The 18,686-nt window shown below is 41.2% G+C and overlaps 1 protein-coding gene across 1 annotated transcript in view; it reads left to right on the top strand.

The window, feature by feature from the left end:
- Positions 1–18,686, top strand: part of mmp16a (matrix metallopeptidase 16a (membrane-inserted)) — a 75,397-nt gene that overhangs the window by 37,194 nt on the left and 19,517 nt on the right. Inside the window, exons 5-6 of the mRNA XM_088001578.1 lie at positions 10,836–10,997; positions 17,028–17,245. Coding sequence (XP_087857704.1) covers positions 10,836–10,997; positions 17,028–17,245 — 380 coding nt within the window. The remainder of the gene's footprint in view (positions 1–10,835; positions 10,998–17,027; positions 17,246–18,686) is intronic.

Here is an 18,686-nt window from a genome sequence, read left to right as displayed (position 1 = left end):
ATCAATCCCAAACCTTTAAATGAGCTTTACTTCACTACTGTTTCAAAACTGCCTTTTCTTTTCCAAGCTGCCTTTTTCAATCCCACTGTTTTTTCCTTCCACTTAACTTTTAATCAGGTAGTATTTTGACTTTCTGAGAAACAAAATGTCACATTTTCATTACCCATAATTTACAATCATCAGAAATAACGGCAACCTATGTATGAACTCCATATGCCTTGCACTAGTTGAATTGAAACTGAAAAATGTTTTTGTTTTTTTACAACATATTGCAACATTTAGGAGCCAGTAACTTTGCGTTATTGTCCAGATGTTTTTCCAAGTGATGGAAAGAATGCGTCTGTATGTTGCTTGGACTAAGCTTTAGGAAGTTGTCCGTGTCTGAGCAGTGAGGTCCCTCTGTCTGTGAATCGTCACGCATTCAGTTTTGTTATCGGTTTCTTTTTTTAGCCAATGCGTCTGCAAATAAGTCCAGCTGGTGTTTGGGTTTTTCATTCCATTCCAGCAAGTAATGTTTTTTTTTTTTCAGGTTTAATTTGGGCCAAATAGTTTCATTCTTTCTGTGTTTTGTGACTGTCTATGGTTTTATGATGTCAGGCCCCGTATTTCTGCGCAGACATTGAGGAGGAAATAGCCTGATAATGTGAAATAGTCAACATTTTTAACTGACTAGATCCTTTTAAATATTGAGGAAATTTTTGCTGAGCCTCAGAAATACGTGCAAAACTGCATTAATAGAGCGTCATGTTTTAGTAAATGGAAGCTTTCTTCAGTCTTGAGTCTTATTTTATTTTTATTTTTTTGCATTGGTAATTTAATTACATTGATATTTTAATATGGGACCAGACAAAAAGCTGATAATTTACGCTTTTTCTTTTAATAATTTGCTATTAATGAGTTTTTGAGTCTTCTTAGAAATTTTATTCTTGTTTTAATGTAATTCTCAGTGAAGGAAGAAAATTGTAAGGTTTTCATTAGATGAAGTTGCAAACCTCTACAAGCTTTAAATTTGTCCAAGGAGAAAAACAAACTTGATTTTTACAGTGTTTTGTTGACCACTAAAAATGTGAAAATCAAGTGTGTAGACCTTTCCCTATTTAATAATAAACTCTTAGCCACATCATCCATTGTGTCTTTTTTAGCTTAAAACAGTTTTTCAGGGTCAGTTCAGTCTATTCATGAGTAACAATCAGCTTGTCATCTGTATAAAAGAGTATTTTTTTCATATTACTTGACTTATTCTAGGCTTTTTTAATATAAAATCACCAAAATGGGTAAATATAGTCAAGAAATGAATTCCCACAAATTCATCTCCTTCAATCACCTCTTTTGCAGAGGCAATAAATCCTCGATCTTTCCAGGTTATGGTGCTCAGAAAGATTCCTCACTCTGCACAGATACAGTAAAGTTTTTTAATCTTCCTTATTACCGTCTCCCTCTATCTTTGTCTCAATCTCCTCCGCTTTGTCTCCGGTTCTCTGCCTCTCAGAGGATATGAACTCAGAGAATCAAATACTTTTCGTACTACGAGGGTGGATCCACATCTTTCAGTAAAAACACATGTAGGGGTGTCACAACATCCAGCATGGCAGCTGAAACAACTGATGGCTTAGTTACTGCAAGCAGAAGAGCTTGTGGGAGGACAAAGGAGGCGAAATGGCTCGGAAAGCAGAGCGCACGCGTTTCAAGGGTACTGGAAGAACAGACTGCAGTGAGGGGAGTTTATCTCTAAGGACGCTTTGAGACAGTTGACTTTGTACGATGTAGCATTGTGATTTGATACAATAGGAAATAGATTTCAAGTGACAGTCAGGTGTATATGGGGTATATTTTCAACCAGTGATTGGTTCTGATCAACGAGATGAAAATATCAAAACTAACTTTAGTTAAAGTGTAATTTGATGCACATTTTTCAGCTTAAGCACAATTACATAAAGGCTAGGGACTGTGTAAAATTCTCAGAGTGAAAAAAACAAAAAAAATATGTGCTGATCTTTTTTTTTTCCACCCACTGAAACCAGTGGAGAGGATCACGATAACGCCTCATCCAAAGAGTCTTCACTTGGAGAAATGTTCCCTGATTTCAAAACTTTGGTTGAAGTGTTGCTTGTGATTCCAGTCTGCAGTGTGGCAGCAGATAATGGGTTAAAATAGATTATGACGAGATTTTTTTCGCCCCATCAGTCAAAATGATAGACAACAAAAAAGTCTGGTGCAACACCTATATTTGTGGAAATCATGTTTCTGTTAAACTAGGGTTTTAAAGCACAATATAGCAATTATATAAATTGAGGAAATATTTATATCTTTGGTGCAACTTAACAATGGAAACCTGAAGACGTTCTTTCTGGTGGGATTTCAGGTGAATTAATGTGTTTAGAAATAGGGTTTTATAACAGCCCCTCATCCATTCCCATCGTCCTTTTAGTCGGATTTGCCGGAAACTGACGTTTTTAACACCTTGTTTATCGTGGCTGCGTATATCTCCAGGAGTTACATAACCGCGTTTTCCGACTGCCGGTTTCGGAGAGACAAAATGGATTTAGATCATTGCTTTCACACTTTACCCCGCTGAAAACGAGATGAAGTGAGCAGAAACAAAAGCGAAGATATCACCATGCGCTCCCGCCCACCAGGCCGCCACTAGAAATAGATGGCCGCCCACTGGCAAGAGCATCAACTTTCCACGTGGGTGGCGGTCCTCTCTTCTGCCCCCGCACATGAATATACGCGCGCACACACGCACACACACACACACACACACACGCGCGCACACACACACACACACACGGTGTCAGAGGTGCACGTTTCAGGGACTCGATCAGGCCTCCTGCCAGTCACTCAGATGCTGTCAGATCCTCCTGAGCGTTACGCTTGGTGAACAAAAAGCGTAAACAACCCCGCCGAGGGTAGGTGTTTTTATGCGAATATGCAGTTTTCCCACTCTTGAAGGAGTATCACTTTTGATTCAACTTATGTTACGCGTTTTAAGGACTTAAGCAGCTGAAGCTAGACATTTTGGAGACGTTTTGGAAAGTACCCTTAATGTGTCTTTGGAAACATGAATTCCTGTCCACCTAACTGGTCAGGGAGGTTAAACAGCAGAGGAGTTTATTTTTGTAGTCGAAACGTTTGAAAAAGCTGCAGAAATATACAACATAAGTTGTTCCGGGAGAGCTAAAAGCATCAGATGTGTCAACATCATTGAAGAAACTGAAAGTGACAGCCGAGGTGGAAGCCTTTCAAGAGACTCGTGCTATTTTAAGTGTTCATGAATGGAGAGAAGAGAGTCCGATAAATTTTGCAGTGGCTGGATGTATCTATGTTTATTTTAAGCAGCAGCTGCAGAGCGCATGAATTTTTGAATAAAACCAACCTAATTCCAACTTGTTTATAAAGAAACGTTATATCTGCTGTTAAAATGTAAGCAAATGTTTCCTGGAACATCCCTCGTTCCAGGAAACATGATGTTGACCTGAGTATTAAATAAATCTCAGCTTATGGGACACATGAACATTGCAGAGACGTAAAAATAAACCCTCCACTCAATAATTGATAGAAAAATCTGATTTATAGCAATAATCCTCCATCTATTATTGATGACCAGCTTTCACATGTTCTCACTTACTTTACACCTTTTAGACCTTTTTTAATGTAGGTAACATCGAGAGATAAGATCTGCTTCACATGTAAGTATCAGCCGATCACCAATTTCCCAAAATTATGGAAATCGGCACGGATAAATCAGCTGGCCAATAAATCGGTTCACTCTTACCGGACAATGTCAATTATCAACTCAAAGATTGACCGATCTATGTTTGAATTTCTACATTAAGTCTTACACAGAGCAGTGATGCAGAAGAACATTTATCCCATCATCTTGTGTTGCGGTAATTGGATACCATCCACTGCTGATGGGCATAAATGCACACCGAACGGCCGTCGGCTCGCCACAACAAATGAATTGATAAAGACTAATGGTCCGACGTAGACCTACACTCATGCCTGTCTTGGGTGCTCCCTTTAGAAAAATCTGAGAAACTGACAGCCATGTGTTCCCTTGTAGCATCGTGTCGCTCTCTTCTTTTAATTTGTTTACCGCGATTGCACAGAAACGGGGAAATTTTCAAACGCCTGGCAGCTTTCCATTCACCGGGTCCCATTCTGCAGCAGTCTTTGGTAATAAATAATTACTCCGGTGCGCATATGGGGCTCTCATCAGCTGCTGTTTTGTTCTCTGACAAGCTCGTGAGAATTAAGTGTAATAGATTCGGCAGCACAAGTGTTGCTCGATCAGTGTCAACAGCCCAGAGCGAGACGACGGGCGCAGAAAAGAAACTGGAACCACAGATTGCTTTCTGTCCCATGTCCTCAGCATGCATTCGTATGTAAAGAGTACAACATTTTCTTATAAATAAAAACAAGCCTATTTTCGAAAACTAATTCCGATTCCATTATACTTGTATACAGAGGGGAAAACAAGTTTCTAGATATTTTTAGGAGGAAGATGACATCTGAAAGCCTCCCGTGTGAACAGTGGTGGTGTTCCAAGTTAATTTGGGAAAATGCACCAAATGGCTCTCTGCGTGTTTCTTTTCTGTCCTGAGAGGGGCTGCTGGAGGCGGAGAGGGTGTGAAAATAAAAGGAGCAGAATGCGAGCGTTGTACTTTGGCTGAATCCTTCACAATGGCCACTCTGTCAAATCAGGCACACAGCTCTGGTTGGACAGCGAGCAGAGTGCGTGTCTCGGGCCCCTCTAAGCCAAACGCCGGACCACTGGGCTGAGATCCTCTGGCTGCTGTTCAGTGCAGCGCAGCACTCCTGGACAGCCCAGGGCTCCCTCACAGACTTCCCTGTGTGGTTCACTGTTTTGGGCTGCCACCTTTGGAATCTGATTTTCCCCCTCGCTTGGCAAACGGGATCTCCAGCTTGCTTCAGGGTCAAGGTTGCTCTGATTTCTCGTGACGTCCCGGCCTGAACAAACACCTAGTGTCAGTGTTGCAGGTTTTCTCCGGTTTTCTCCGGGTTCTTCCTTTTCCTTTTCCTGCCACATTGTTGAACTTTCTGTCGGCAAATGATACAGTCACACGTGATTGTAGGAGCTCTGTGAACAAAATTAATTCTCTGTTTTGATACATAGTGAAGGTAAAATCAGACACATAACTGTAGCATTGGTATGCTTAAACTATAACACTGAAAAAAAAATATTAGTCTTATAAACTATATCATAATCTGCCAGTTATGTTGTTTACTTCTCTGTTGACTTTACAATTGCACTTCAAGGAGGAAATTAATTTGAACTTTCAGTATTGTTATATATTAAAAATTACACATGGAAAATCAGCACTTTTAACTATAGATTTTAGTGGAAATATCTAATGTCACACATATCATTGACCCCAAGCCAAACCGTCGCTCAGTCGCTAAAGGTGCTAAAGGACCATATGGACTCCAGAGCAGGACAAAATGGCTGAAAAATGTAGCCAGGTACAAGTTTTTCATGTCAGTCAATATAGATAATTATTGATTAGTTTTGGTTTTAAGTATCTGAAATACTGCCAAATTGGTGATGTGAACTTTCTTGTTTTATCCACAGTTTCCTCTTGTGCTCATTTCCTCCTGTTACTCCACGCCTCTGTATTTTATTTTGACGTTTTGAGGCACAGTGGCAAAACCTGAAATTGCTGCTGCATTAGTTGCTCAAGGTTGCTGCTAGCTTCAACTAAGGTTGTTACTAGCTTACCAAAGAGCGAGTTAGCTGATGATCCCACCTGTCTTAGCTAGCGGTGAGAGCAGCTACGCCCTATCTTGTTGCCCAGACCTAATTGAGTGTTATAGGCATTGTGATAACAGATTTATCATAGACTCTTTACTTAACAATAATATTGCCTCTGCATATAACAACCCGACTACTTTGTGTCTGTGTGGGTTTTTTTTATTGTAACAATTTTCTCCTTTATCTGTTGATTGACACCAGAGAAACACCGTCTCATTTTTTTGTATTACACTTGCAGGGGGAAGAAAAAAAAATCATTTAACCACTGGAAGCCTTTTCCGAGTCGTTTCCTGAAAGCGCAGTGTCAGCTGCAGAGGGACTTGTGGGAGTCGAACAATGGGGAAAACATCTGAGCTCCTCTGGGACAAAGGGAGTGCTTATGTTTGCTAACTCTCGGGCGACGTGAAGCAGGCAAGCATCTGAAGCTGTGTTTCTCCACAAGAAGCGTGGTGGATTTTGACATTTTTCGTCTCTGCTGGACGCCGTCTTTACAGCAGACTGAAGACGAGGAGCTGTAGCTACTTTGTTTTAGGGTCTTTAAGATGATGCTAATGCCACGGGAGGAAATGACGCCGGAAACTAGCTCCTCAGATTTGCTTAAATGAGGCAAAAGACAAAAGTGTGACATTGAGCATTTAAAAGCGAAGGATAACAAGTTCAGAGGAAGCAAGAGGCGGAGGTACCCTGCTGGGCTGCCTCTGCTTTTTTTTCTTTTGTTAGATGTCATATATCAGGTGAACCAAGGGGGCCGCTTAGTTAAGCAGCCAAGTGTCAGGCAGTGTTATGGGCTCCTGAAGGCACCTGCTGACAGCCCGCGCTGTTACAGCCGCTGAACAGCATCGACAAGAGCCCCCGCTTGTGATTTGTGAGATTCCTTTGTTGTTATTTGTGCGGTTATGTCTCATATCCAGTCTTGTCATGTCAGCCGCGCCCCTCCAACCAGCTGACGGTTCGCAGCAGCGTGCTGGTAAATAATGGAGGACAGCCAGCCAGAGGGTTCAGGTTTCTAATCAGAAGTCCTGTTTGCTTTGCCGCGAACCCAGTGGGGAAAAGCAAAGCGAAGGTACATGTGATCATAAATCTCCAGCCTCTCTCCTCTTCTACTCCATCTTCGCCCTCTTTATCTCTTCCTCTTTTTGTTTTTTTTTTTCCTTTCTACTCAGCCGCACTATCTCATTAACAGCAACCTTGACCTATCCCTCGCTGAGTCTCTGCAAGACTGCGTCTGCCTCGGGCTGCCACTGTGATCATTGCCGACTTTATGTAACAAAAAAATAAACTGCATAATAATAATAATTTACCCAGAGGTGATTTTTTATTTTTTTATTTTCCTTTCCCACCATTTTTCCTCTTCAAAAATAGCTTTCATGCTTTAAATAGAAGCTAATTTTATGCTAAGCCAGCAGATACGGGGATGATGAATCACCGTGTGATAAGCGCTCCTGCTTCTGAACGACATCTAGAAGAAAAACGTTGCTCTGAGTGGGTTGCCACACAAGGCCCCCCGAGTAGCTTTTTGCGATGTATTTCATGTCATGCATTGTTTATGTAGCCTCTGTTTTCTGCGTTACGTGTGTGTTTGGGTTCCCTGACAGCGGGGTGATGTTATAAATGCATCGGTCAAAGGTTAGCGTTGTATAATTCATCATCTCCATCTTCCGCGATCGCGGCAACACGGGAACCTCGCGCAAGATAAATCGAGCCGAGCCTTATCATTTTCCTCTTCTCGGCTTGTTCAGGTTTTTACCCACTTCTTCTCACACGGCCATCACTCCCAACGTACACTTTGACTTAGTGTACGCCATGCGCTTTTTTTGTATCTCTCAGTTCATCTGCTCCAGAATCTTTTTCTCCCACTTATCTGCTTCTGCATCCCAAACTTTTCCTCCTGTTTTATCCCTTTTCTTTACAGTCCCCTCCCTCTTTGTGTCTTTCATCTTCCTTCGTCCGCCTCGTCTTACACCTGCCCTTCTGTGCTCTTCATGTCCATGTAGTAAACCCACCAGTCGATAATTAGTTGTACTTATGGCCCCCGGGGGGCCGACGTGACATCCTGTCTACGCTTTGAGCTACATAAGCGAGTGAAACAAAGCGACAAAGCCGACCTCAAAGCCGACCCGCGAGACATGAAGGCTGACGGGAGGCTGAGACGGAGAACGACAGAGGCAGGCCATCAATCCGTTGGAACCACTGATGTGACCTGAGCCAGTGCAGAATCAGACTTTAAAAAATTAAATGAATACAAATTGTGACTAAAAGCAAGTTTTATTCATGGCTTTTTCAGTCATGCTCATTCATAATCGTACTGTGTGTAGGCAATTTAAATTAAAACTGTATCAGATGATCTTATTTACGATGGAGTATTTGGGCCATACAAAGAGAAAAAAGGAAATAGAATAAAATTACAAGAATAAAGTCTTACATTTCGAGAAGCGTAAGACTTTATTATGAGAATAAATTCGTACGAGAATAGTCATATGAGAATTAAGTTGTAGTACTACGAGAATAAAGTCCAATTTTAAGGATAAAGTCTTAATATTACAAGAGTAACGACTAAAGTCAAATTAGAGGGATAAAGTCAAAGTGTTTTGATTTTATTCTTGTAATTTTCTGACCTTTCTCTGAATTTTATAGATTTTTTTTTTTATTTTCCTTGCACGGCCTTAATACTCTGTCATACTTATTGGTTGTATTTAAAGCATCAAAGCATCAATTATTCTTCTACTATTATTCTACAGTAAATGTGCCTTAATTAATGTGTTTTGTGCCATTCTGCTTCTTTTAAAGTAACTTTTGGTTCCTGGACAGCTGATGCTAACTTGTTAGTTAGCGAGGTTAGCATGCCTGTGGTGTGTTGTTAACATTACAGACATGATGGCTCACGGTTTGGTGCAACCATTTCTTTTCAAACATGGGTGGTGAATCCTTAAAGGTATTTTCAGCTGGCTGAAATATTTCAGCAACGAGTGTGGGAGGGGGTGTTTTATAACTGGAGAAAAGAATTACGTAAATTTGTAATATTTTAAAAACTGTGGCTGTATTTTTATTTATTTATTTTTTTTGGTGCCTGAAACTGGGCCGGGCTCACGTCTTGTTTTAAATTGAAAAATATTTAATCTATCTGAGTTTGAAAAACAACAAAGCATGTTTTCGCTGTGAAAGAATCCAGGACATCTTTATTTTTTTCTTTTTGTCACTTTACAAAATCTCCCCCTAAATGTTTTACTTCCTTCTCAACAGGATTTCATTACATCTGCCAGTGTTTTGAGGCTAATGTATCTGTTTTGCTTCACAGTCACTGGTGATTAAGTGAGCCAGTCGTCTGCCTCGGTGTACTCGCTACGAATGACAGTTTCTCTGTGAGATGCTCGTCTGCTTTCCTGCTCCCCCAGATTAAAAGTCTCTTCCGCTCTTTGTTTGATATAAGCCACATCTCCAGATGCTTGTTCGATATTACAAGCTTGTGTAAATGTTCTGTCGTCATCTGAGGACTCTTTTTTTCGACTGTCAAAGACTTCCCATCAAGCCTGTAAAAACTCGCTGACACTTATGGAGTCCCGTATCACTCAGAGCCTCCCAATTAGAGCCATTTGCGTGAGCCGGCCCGGTTCGTAAATTCTGTACCTGCTTGGAAGTGATGTGAACCGGTGGGTCCATCCGCTGATGTGTTATTCATGTGACAGATTTGCAGCCGATAAGTGCCCCACTTTACTAGGAATTGTCTTAAATAAGTGATGCTCCTTTCCATTCCTGTCGAATGTGATAAGAAAGATGGAGGAGAGTGAGACGCAGGCGAGGTGGGAGCCAGGAGAGCGCTGACGGGGCAACATGTTTGAACGTTCAATCAAATTTCCACACTCAACCGTCACGGTTCTGAATCTTACAATAAGATGGAAACAAGTGACGTGAGAAAAGGCCACCAGATTATACGGCACATCTGAATGCTGGTTTTAAAGTTCTATAAGGTCTATAAGCTGCAGGAGTCTATGTTGTAGCATAGGATATTTACACAGAACATTTTTAACTTTAGTGAAATGTGTAGCAAAAATGTCTTCTTTTTTTTTCCAAACAGTGCCTGTAACAAGGGGGCTTCATGAGAAAAAATGCAGTAGCCAAGCAGAAAAAGTCATTTCTTTATCTTCCTCCTTCGCACTAAAACCATTAAGTTCATCTTCTTCGATGTTGGAATTGAACAGCTTCACACACACTTCCTCAGTCTTTCTTTCACTGTCGTTTTCAGTGTAAACATTCGTTTATTAGCCGCTTCAATGTTTGACTCACCGTGCTCCAAGCGTGTTAAAAAAACAGCGACTTATAGTGTGGAAATTACGGTACTCTTATACCCCTAAAAAAAAATCTAGCTGAAAGGTTGTATTTAAAAGCCAAATTATTAAATATGCTATGCTATAATTCTGTGGGTAACTGGTTGAACTGGATTTTATTTAGTGGTTTAAGAATAAGTCTTGTCAAATATAAATAACACTTTTGTAAAAAACAAAAAACAAAAACATTGTCTTGTGTCGATCTATTACTTTAATGGACACTGCCTCAAAAGATTGCCCTCTTATCTGTGTTTAAGGGTAATGGCTAAGTAAAGGGCTTCCTTTTGTCAGTAAAGGCGAGTTAATCTATATATTCTTATACGGCTAATAAAGGCTTAGGACATCAGTGCAATGGAAGTACACCATCTGTCCTTGGTCACTTTAGAGCCATACAGGGACAGCCTTACTTTCTAAATGTGAAACACCCAAAATTATTCTTGTTATAGCATCTTTTTTTTCTTCACTAGTCAGTACAGCACTTGGAAAAGTTGGCTGTATTTCCAGCAGCTACTCCAGCACTGCCAACCAGAACAGGTGCAACCTGACAAGCTGCAAGGTGACCAAAAAAGAACCCCTAAGCTTGGCCAAGATTTTTTATTCATCTCTGTTTGCTTGTGAGGGACATAAGATGCTACAAAACGGTTCACCGCCAGCGGCGGCCAAAAGCAGCGCTGAACACGGTAGCTGCTCCATCCGCTCCGCTCACTCACACTCCCTCCTCTTCTCTCTGTTCCCAGGTAACGATTTGTTCCTGGTGGCCGTCCACGAGCTCGGCCACGCTCTGGGCCTGGAGCACTCCAACGATCCCACGGCCATCATGGCGCCTTTCTACCAGTACATGGACACGGACAACTTCAAGCTCCCCATGGACGACCTGATGGGAATCCAGAAGATTTACGGTAAGGGCTGAAACTGCGTCTATATTTTTGATGTGACTTATGTTGGTGTGTGATGACGGATTGAATTGAAAAGCTTGGCAGACACAAGGGAGCCAACAGCATATACTGATGTCATGATTTCTCTCCAAGCGCCTTAGCTTGAGAGATGTGTCTTAAATCTTGTTGATTCAACCTGATTCATTCATATCTGCAAACCGGTAATCCCTGAAGACTTGTGTGATAAGTAAAAGTTCTGCTTGACATGACTTGGTTTGCTTGGATGAAATGCCTGAGTGAACCCATCTCTTATCAACACTTGTTTATTCCACTATCTGGATGCTGGTATCCAGATGGTTCAGGGCTCCACATTCGCTGAGGCCCAAGCTAACAGAGACGCTGTTGTTGGAATATTAGATTTGTCCACTGTAATTCAATTCAGCTCTAAATTTACATCGGTTAAAGTCTATTTTAGAGACGAGATGAATTCAATTCGAAAACGGTGGCAGTCTCTCTCTCTTTCACTCTGACTAGGAGTGTGGCGATACTTGCGGCTCATGAAGCAAGTATCGTCACAATGCTGGCTTCCAAGAATGAGATGAGGCTGCAAATTGGTGGGAAAACTAAGAGTCCCCTTTTTGTTTGGTTCCATAAATGTGTTTTAGAGAATAGTTAATCAGTTTTCTGCAATTCAGTTCAGGTCTTAAGAGTCCATATACTAAGATTTTTAAACACGTCTAATCCAGAAGCGGTCCTGATGCCAAAAAAAAAAAAAAAAAAAAAAAAGGCATTGAGAATGCTCAGTTCTGTTTTCACAGGGAGAATGAAGGTTTTGTAAATCCCACGTTGCCTTTTAAAGATCCTTTAGTTATTGTAGCATTATGCAGTTCAGTTTTAGTTGCTCATTTTCTCTACCTGCTTTAGCATTGGGTGACTGGGGAAATGATTGGGTTCGTCAGTTCGGGGTGGCCAATCAACCTAACGTGGACGGTGAGAGAAAGCCAGAAAACCTTCGGAGAACCCACATCTGGACTGGTGCAACATGCCAACTATCATCCAGAAAGTCCCTGTGGCTGGGAATCACACTCAGTCATTTTTAGGAGACTACAATCCTTTAACTTGGTTCTTATGGTGTATTCACATCAACCCTTTTTAGTCCACTTTAATCGAGCTCTAGTCCATTTGCGTAGGAAGTCTCTTGAACAGGTTTTTCAATTATTTTGGATCGTTCGGCACAGTGCAGTGTGGAAGTGAACCACACCAGCTGAAACTGTAGCAAATGTTGCAGTTTTGGTCCTCAATCGAACCGAGTCTGCCGGACTATCAGGTGTGAAAACACCCTTAATGCTTAAGAAAGGTCGCTAGGTTTCAACCATTAGATCTGAAAATCTCTTCACATGCAAGTTACATCAAACACGACGATCTGTCTTCACTGCAGCCCCTACTCTACACGTTCTTGACTGACACCCGTTTTGAATTGACAGAGTGATTGCAGAGACTTTTGTCTCGTCATAAAGCTCACAGAGCTGCAGGACAGAAGTGTGAAATTCAATTAAACGGTGAAGGATTTAAGTAAGCACCAGCAAAGTTCCTCTTTTTTTGGCTTGTAACCTCTGACTAGATGTTTCCCTTTAATCTAATTAGATTTTTTAAATTATTATTACTATTAATTATTCCGAATGCTGAAGCCATCTGATTTCTGTCTGACTTGTGGAGTTGATGGAAAGTGACGGTGTTGTCACTTACAGCTGTCGTCGTTGTAAACTGGTCCCCACTCCACCGAGACGACTCAGTGGACACACACACACACGCACACACTCACAGAAAACAACCTGCCATCTGCCTACATGGTCAGGGCACGTCCCTGTGGGAACGACGGACCCGGGCAAGCGATCAAATCTCCCCTCATCCCTCTCATGTTTTACTTGTCTCTCCTCCTCCCTCCTCCTCCTCCGTTCTTCCAAGAGTTGAAGGGCAGGATGAGTGATGGCAGCTCCTCTCAGCCTTGTTTCTGCCCTGCTGCAGATGGCCCGCTTTTCCTCCTCATAGCAACATCCATGTAACTCACGGAAACAAAACAGGAGCAAGGCGCGGAGGTGCAACGATGGATTACAAATGGAAGACTTGTCTAGGTGAAGGCAGTCCAGATGAAGACGGAGCGACGGAGTGAGGCAGTGAGCGGTCTTTACGAGGGGTTTAGGACTTTTATTTGTAGTCTGTGGGAGTGTGGAGTGTCGAGAGGGAAACTAGAAACTCTGGGAATACAACTTTTGACACCGGTTAGATTTGCCTACCGGTGAGGAGAGAAGTTAATATTCCAGAGCTTACGCCTACTCTCTCGGGAGAAAATGCCTCTCGGTTGTTTTTGTTCTCCAGATCATTTATATTCTTCTTACGATCTCCGATGAAGATAAGACCTCGTAGAATGAATGTCGAACTTGAATCACTATCGTAGATCATATTAAGATCTAAAGCAAAATTATTTCCTACTTTTAATTCATGGACAATTGATGTTTTTTCTCAATTGGCTTTGAAGAAAATGACTTCCTGCCCCTTTAGAGACAGTTCTTGCTCATATCCTGTGTGCAGAGGCACGCTTGAGTTCACCGAGGATATACCAAGATGTTGCCAGATTAGGAACGGGATCAATGTTCATGTCAATTCCTGGTAGAGAGACGTGAGAATCACAAGTTCTGAGTTTGGGATCGTCGTATTTCATGTGCATTTCCTTTTATTCATCTTCTAAGATGAGATTTTGTGATATTAAAATGGCTTCTTAAATATTTGTGATTTAAGCTTTATATTCTACATTTTTGTCTGAAACTCATCTGTTGATTTAGGGCAAAAGAATTAGGTATGATTAATACATTGTATATTGTGAATAAAAGGCAAGTTTTCATTTGACTATATTAACTTCTAACTAGTTTTGCAAACTTTAAACATTTTTTGAGATTGTTACTTTGCTGATTTTGCTGTTTTTCTGCCATAAGTTTCATGATGGCAGTAAATTGTAAAGACGTTACGTTCATGGTTCGATATATGAATCAATGCGATATTCTGTAATGTTTTAGAGTCCAGTTTTACCAGAGAATGTACCTGTAAAATGTAAGGGGTACATTATATTTGACCCCTTATGGGGTGAAAACCAAGGATCCAACGGGGCCATTTGAGCCACTTTTCACTAGTCAATCTTCTGACCTTTGTTAATGCTAATTGCACAAGGTTTTCCAAAGGTTAATGGTTTTGATCAAGATTAAAAATGCTACCTTCCCAGTTTAAACGTTACTAGTACAGTGCACACTTTAGAACCTTTGGCACAAAATGTCCAGATACCTGTGATGAATCTGAGCTTCTGGGATTAAATTTATGAAGTGTCCAACCACTTAACAGAGAGGCGTAGAGGTGTTTTAAATCGCACAGAAATAAAAATGGATCGATCATAAATACACGCAAATATTACACTTTGCACTTCATACAATATATCATCTGTTTTTCTACTTAAAATAGGTAAAAAATAAAGTAGCTTTCTGATTGAAATTGAAGCTGATTAAAATATGTACCCTTTTAAAGTGAAAAAAACACATTGTGTTGATTTTCTGCTGGGATGCATTTGGATCTGAAGTCTGAATATCTGTAGTGTGAGTTTTTCTACACTACATTCATTGTTCATTATGCTTCCAGTGCAACGTTCTGTATCGCACTTTAAGGTCTTTCCGTTCGTTTATTTAGCCTCGCAAATATGCCGTATCCAAACAATTTTTCACAGATTGCCCGTGTAATCCGTGTGTAAGCTACCCGAGTTCACAGATCAGACGCCTGTCTTCTGTTTCCGTGTGTGATCCGTGAATCGGCGCGGTCGCCGCTGCTCTGCGCCAACGTGTCGTTGTGTGTGCATATTTGCGAGTTTTATCGACGTGTCTATCGACATGTCACGCTTCCATGACTGCGCAGCACTTTGGCTCCACTAATCTAGGGATGTGTTTCAGGGGATTTGATTCAGTCGGTGAACAGAGTCGGTATCATGTGAGTCAGCTGATGAGTTTTGCCGACGAGGCAGGATCTTAATCCAGCCAGATTAATCTTCACTCATTTTTTTTGTTTGTTTTTCGGTTGATTGCTCTGTGATAAAGGACCCACACAATTTATCTAGTCCAACTTTTGTTGGCGTCAGAAGTGCGTTAAGTCGGTTCTTTCCTTTTCCAAAACAACCATTTAAACCGTTTTGGGGGCGTTTTCAGGACGGGGTCGTTTGTCACATTTGCATCTTTCATATCGCGGTTGCCTATTCCTGCATCAACACATGGCACCCCACGTGACCCCAATCAACACATGGCAACTCATATTCTCACAGTTACAGAGTGTGTTATTCACGCATCATCATTTGCTCAATTATTCATCCGCACGACCCACTTGTTTGCGCTCCTTCGGCCTCCTTCTCCTCTTTCTGTTTTTCCCATGAACGCGTCACACTCCTTCTCTCATGTACCTCATCAATGTTGAATGGCACTCAGCCGTGTTCAGGCATCCAGCGAGGAAAAAGTAATATTTTTTTCATCTCTACCCATCACAGAGAATGCTTCCCAGAAGAGGAAAGTTCAAGAAAGCCTAGTTTGAAACTGATTTTAATTGGCACATCCAGTTTTGGCTACATTTAATGGTGAGCCCTGGTAATGGTGTCTGACATGCATTTTTTTAACATTTTTTTGGCAGTGATATAACCTCACTCAGAAAAACAATGTAACCTTTATTTTTCTACATGTTTTCAGTGAGAAAATAAATCCCAAACTAATAAGTTTAGAATACTAGATCTGCTGGCTTTAGGTTTTGGATCTTATTGGGACTGGAATGGAAACCATCTTGTGTCTCATCTGACTGAAACAAACTTCATAATTACCTTACATTTATAGAATGTTCTGCATCTTCCAGACATCTATCATAAAAATGGTTAAAGCTGCAAGGATTACTTTATAAAATACTGAGCTTGTCATCGTGTTGCCCCTTTATAGTTCTATGTAAAAACTAAAGAAAAAATTCCAAGTATTGACGATTAAAAAAAAAAATTAAATGATATGTTCATGTCATTTAATGGTAGCATCATGATCATTGTGTGGCGTGGTACGATCCTACTCTGAGCTTGATCCGACCCGACAGATTAACTTTAATTATAGCCCCGAGCCAATTACAATTTTAATAATTTTGTTTTTAGACCATCATTTAGGTGTTTTTAGCTTTCGTTTGTTTGAAGTGCAGGGTGAGTCAAGTGCAAATCATCTGGGATGAGTGACTGATGGGAGCAGAGCATTGCGCTGTGCTTGTTACAGTCCAACTCATTTCTGCACCCTATTTACTTCTTTTATTTCCTCAACAGGTTAAACTATCTGCTCCTGTATTTGGACTAGAAAAATGTCAACACATCTTCATATCATTCATATCATTTCTCTGTGCTGTTTGTATTTGCAAGCTTATCAAACGCCTCAGAAGCCCCGAGGTTCGGGACATAAATCTAAACTCTATGGTACGATAAATGTTGATTCTCGTCCAACCCAGCAGCCGCTGGCTAAAATATACTTACCTCAGTGTCATGTCATGTTTGTGTCCTGTAGGGAAAAAGGAAGTCATGGATTATGAATGAGAAAATATTATGTACAGAGATGAACCCAAAAAAGTTTGGAATTCCTTTAAAAAAATTTTTATTGATATTTATTAAACAAAATTTCGTCTAAGGTATCGTTAATTGTGCCACCAGAAATCCTGTTAGAAACAATTATTATAACATTTTTTTCCACCTTTTAAAATTGTGCAATAAAACATTATTCAACTTTTAATTACCACAATGTCTTGATTTTTGCACCTTTGAAAGATGAAATATTTATCATGTCTCTGCGCCATGGGAACATGTTGACTTCACGTTCATGATCTGTTAAGGTGTGATTTATTACGTAAATTTCCCCTCACTCCCCTCCACCACGGCTTGTTGAAAAAGTGGTAAAAACAACATTCTGCAGATTAAAAGTGTGACGACAAGTGAGATTTATTTTCCCCATCTTCCCCCAGGGCCCCCTGACAGGAACCCCCAGCCCACCAAGCCTCTGCCCACGGCGCCCCCACCGCGCTCCCATCCTCCCTCAGACCCCCGCAAACCAGACAGGCAGACGCGACCTCCGAGGCTGCCCCCGGGAGACAGGCCGTCCCACCCCAACGCCATACCGAACATCTGCGACGGAGGCTTCAACACGGTGGCAATACTGAGGAGGGAGATGTTCGTCTTCAAGGTAAACGGAGAGTCTGTCGTGTCAAAACAAACCCGGGGCCTTCTTCGCTCGCTTCCAACCTCGCAGCTGTTTTCCTTTTACCCGTCGTCTGAATCTCTCAGCGACGAGAGCAATCACACGGCCCTGCACGCCTCGAGATAGACTTCTCCTGCCTGGCTTTTCTGGCGAAAAATGTATCAGTTGTTGCCTGAAACAACCACAGCAGATTTAACGCAGGACTATTTGAATGGTCTGTCAGTTTGAGGTTTGCCTGGAAAAGAACAGATTCTGCCGACTGGAGGCGAATAAAGAATGGATCATTAAGAGTTTGGAGGGCTGCATAAATACACATTGGGTGGGATTTTTTTTCTGCTAATCTGCTTCAGATTTAGCCTGGGCAGGTAATATCAAACATTTGGTGGAAAGTTGGCTGGCAGTTCTTGTAGAAAAATGGTGAAAGCTACTAACATAGGGCGCTTTTCTCTCCTGTTGGGGCTCTTTGGAGGTTATCCGGGGCTCCAGTGTTTAGAAATTTGGATAAAGTGGGAATTTGACCAAAACCAAATGCAAACACATGAACAGTGCTGTGCTTTCGCCCCCAGCGAGTGAGGAAAAAAAAAAAACATTTATCCTTGGTGGAAGCCGGTGAAGACAAGGCTTTGAAACACATTCTGACCTTAAGAGCAGCACAAAGTTGTCTTGTGTGAGTCTCACCGAGTGGAGATGTTGTGACTTTACTTTATGTGAGAGTGAATTTGTCTAGCAGATATACATAGATGCCATTCACTGGTTAAATAGGAGGCTTGTGGAACGGAGGCCTGGAAAACCCTCTTTGTGTGTTTGCTCTCCTGACACCGAGGTTTTCATTTAAACTCTCCGAATGAGATAAATCTGGCTGTGAGACGGAGCCGGTAGACTCAAAGCCCAGATTGTGTTTATTATTTCTTTCATTATAGCCTAAAGTCTCTCCCCTGTCTCTTTCACATGATGTTCGCCGCCTATAGTACCTCCAAGGGCAGGAGCCCAATCTGATAAAGTGATGAGGATCATGGGATTTATTCGGCTCGAGTCAGAGACAATGTTCAGCCATCGTCAGGCGATTTTGAGTTTAGGAAGTCAAGAAGACGGTCTTAAAAAAAAAATAAAATAAAATGAACCGATCACAGCTTTGTGGGCCAATTCTGGTCGGATCACTCTAAAACTTAATACCTATCTGGCCAATTTCAAGCGTGAATTTGTACCAGTGTGATATTCTCAGGGCATGGAGACATCACCTAAACAAGGAAATAATTTTAAAGTAGCACAGTAGAATAAAAACACAATCTTACCAAGTATTTTTGGTATAGTTTCTAGTGCAAATACCTTGGAGGCAAAACTAACTTACAAATAACCTTTCAGCAAGACGTAGGAGCTTGTTTTAAGTCAATAACTCCTTAATATTAATGAAAAAGTGCTAGTTCCT

This window comes from Poecilia mexicana, unplaced genomic scaffold (genome assembly GCF_051168715.1).
Source record: "Poecilia mexicana isolate PSO_F unplaced genomic scaffold, ASM5116871v1 scaffold_20, whole genome shotgun sequence".
Taxonomy (NCBI): Eukaryota; Metazoa; Chordata; class Actinopteri; order Cyprinodontiformes; family Poeciliidae; genus Poecilia; species Poecilia mexicana.
Note: the sequence above shows the minus strand (reverse complement) of the source record. Positions and strands in the feature narration are given on the sequence as shown.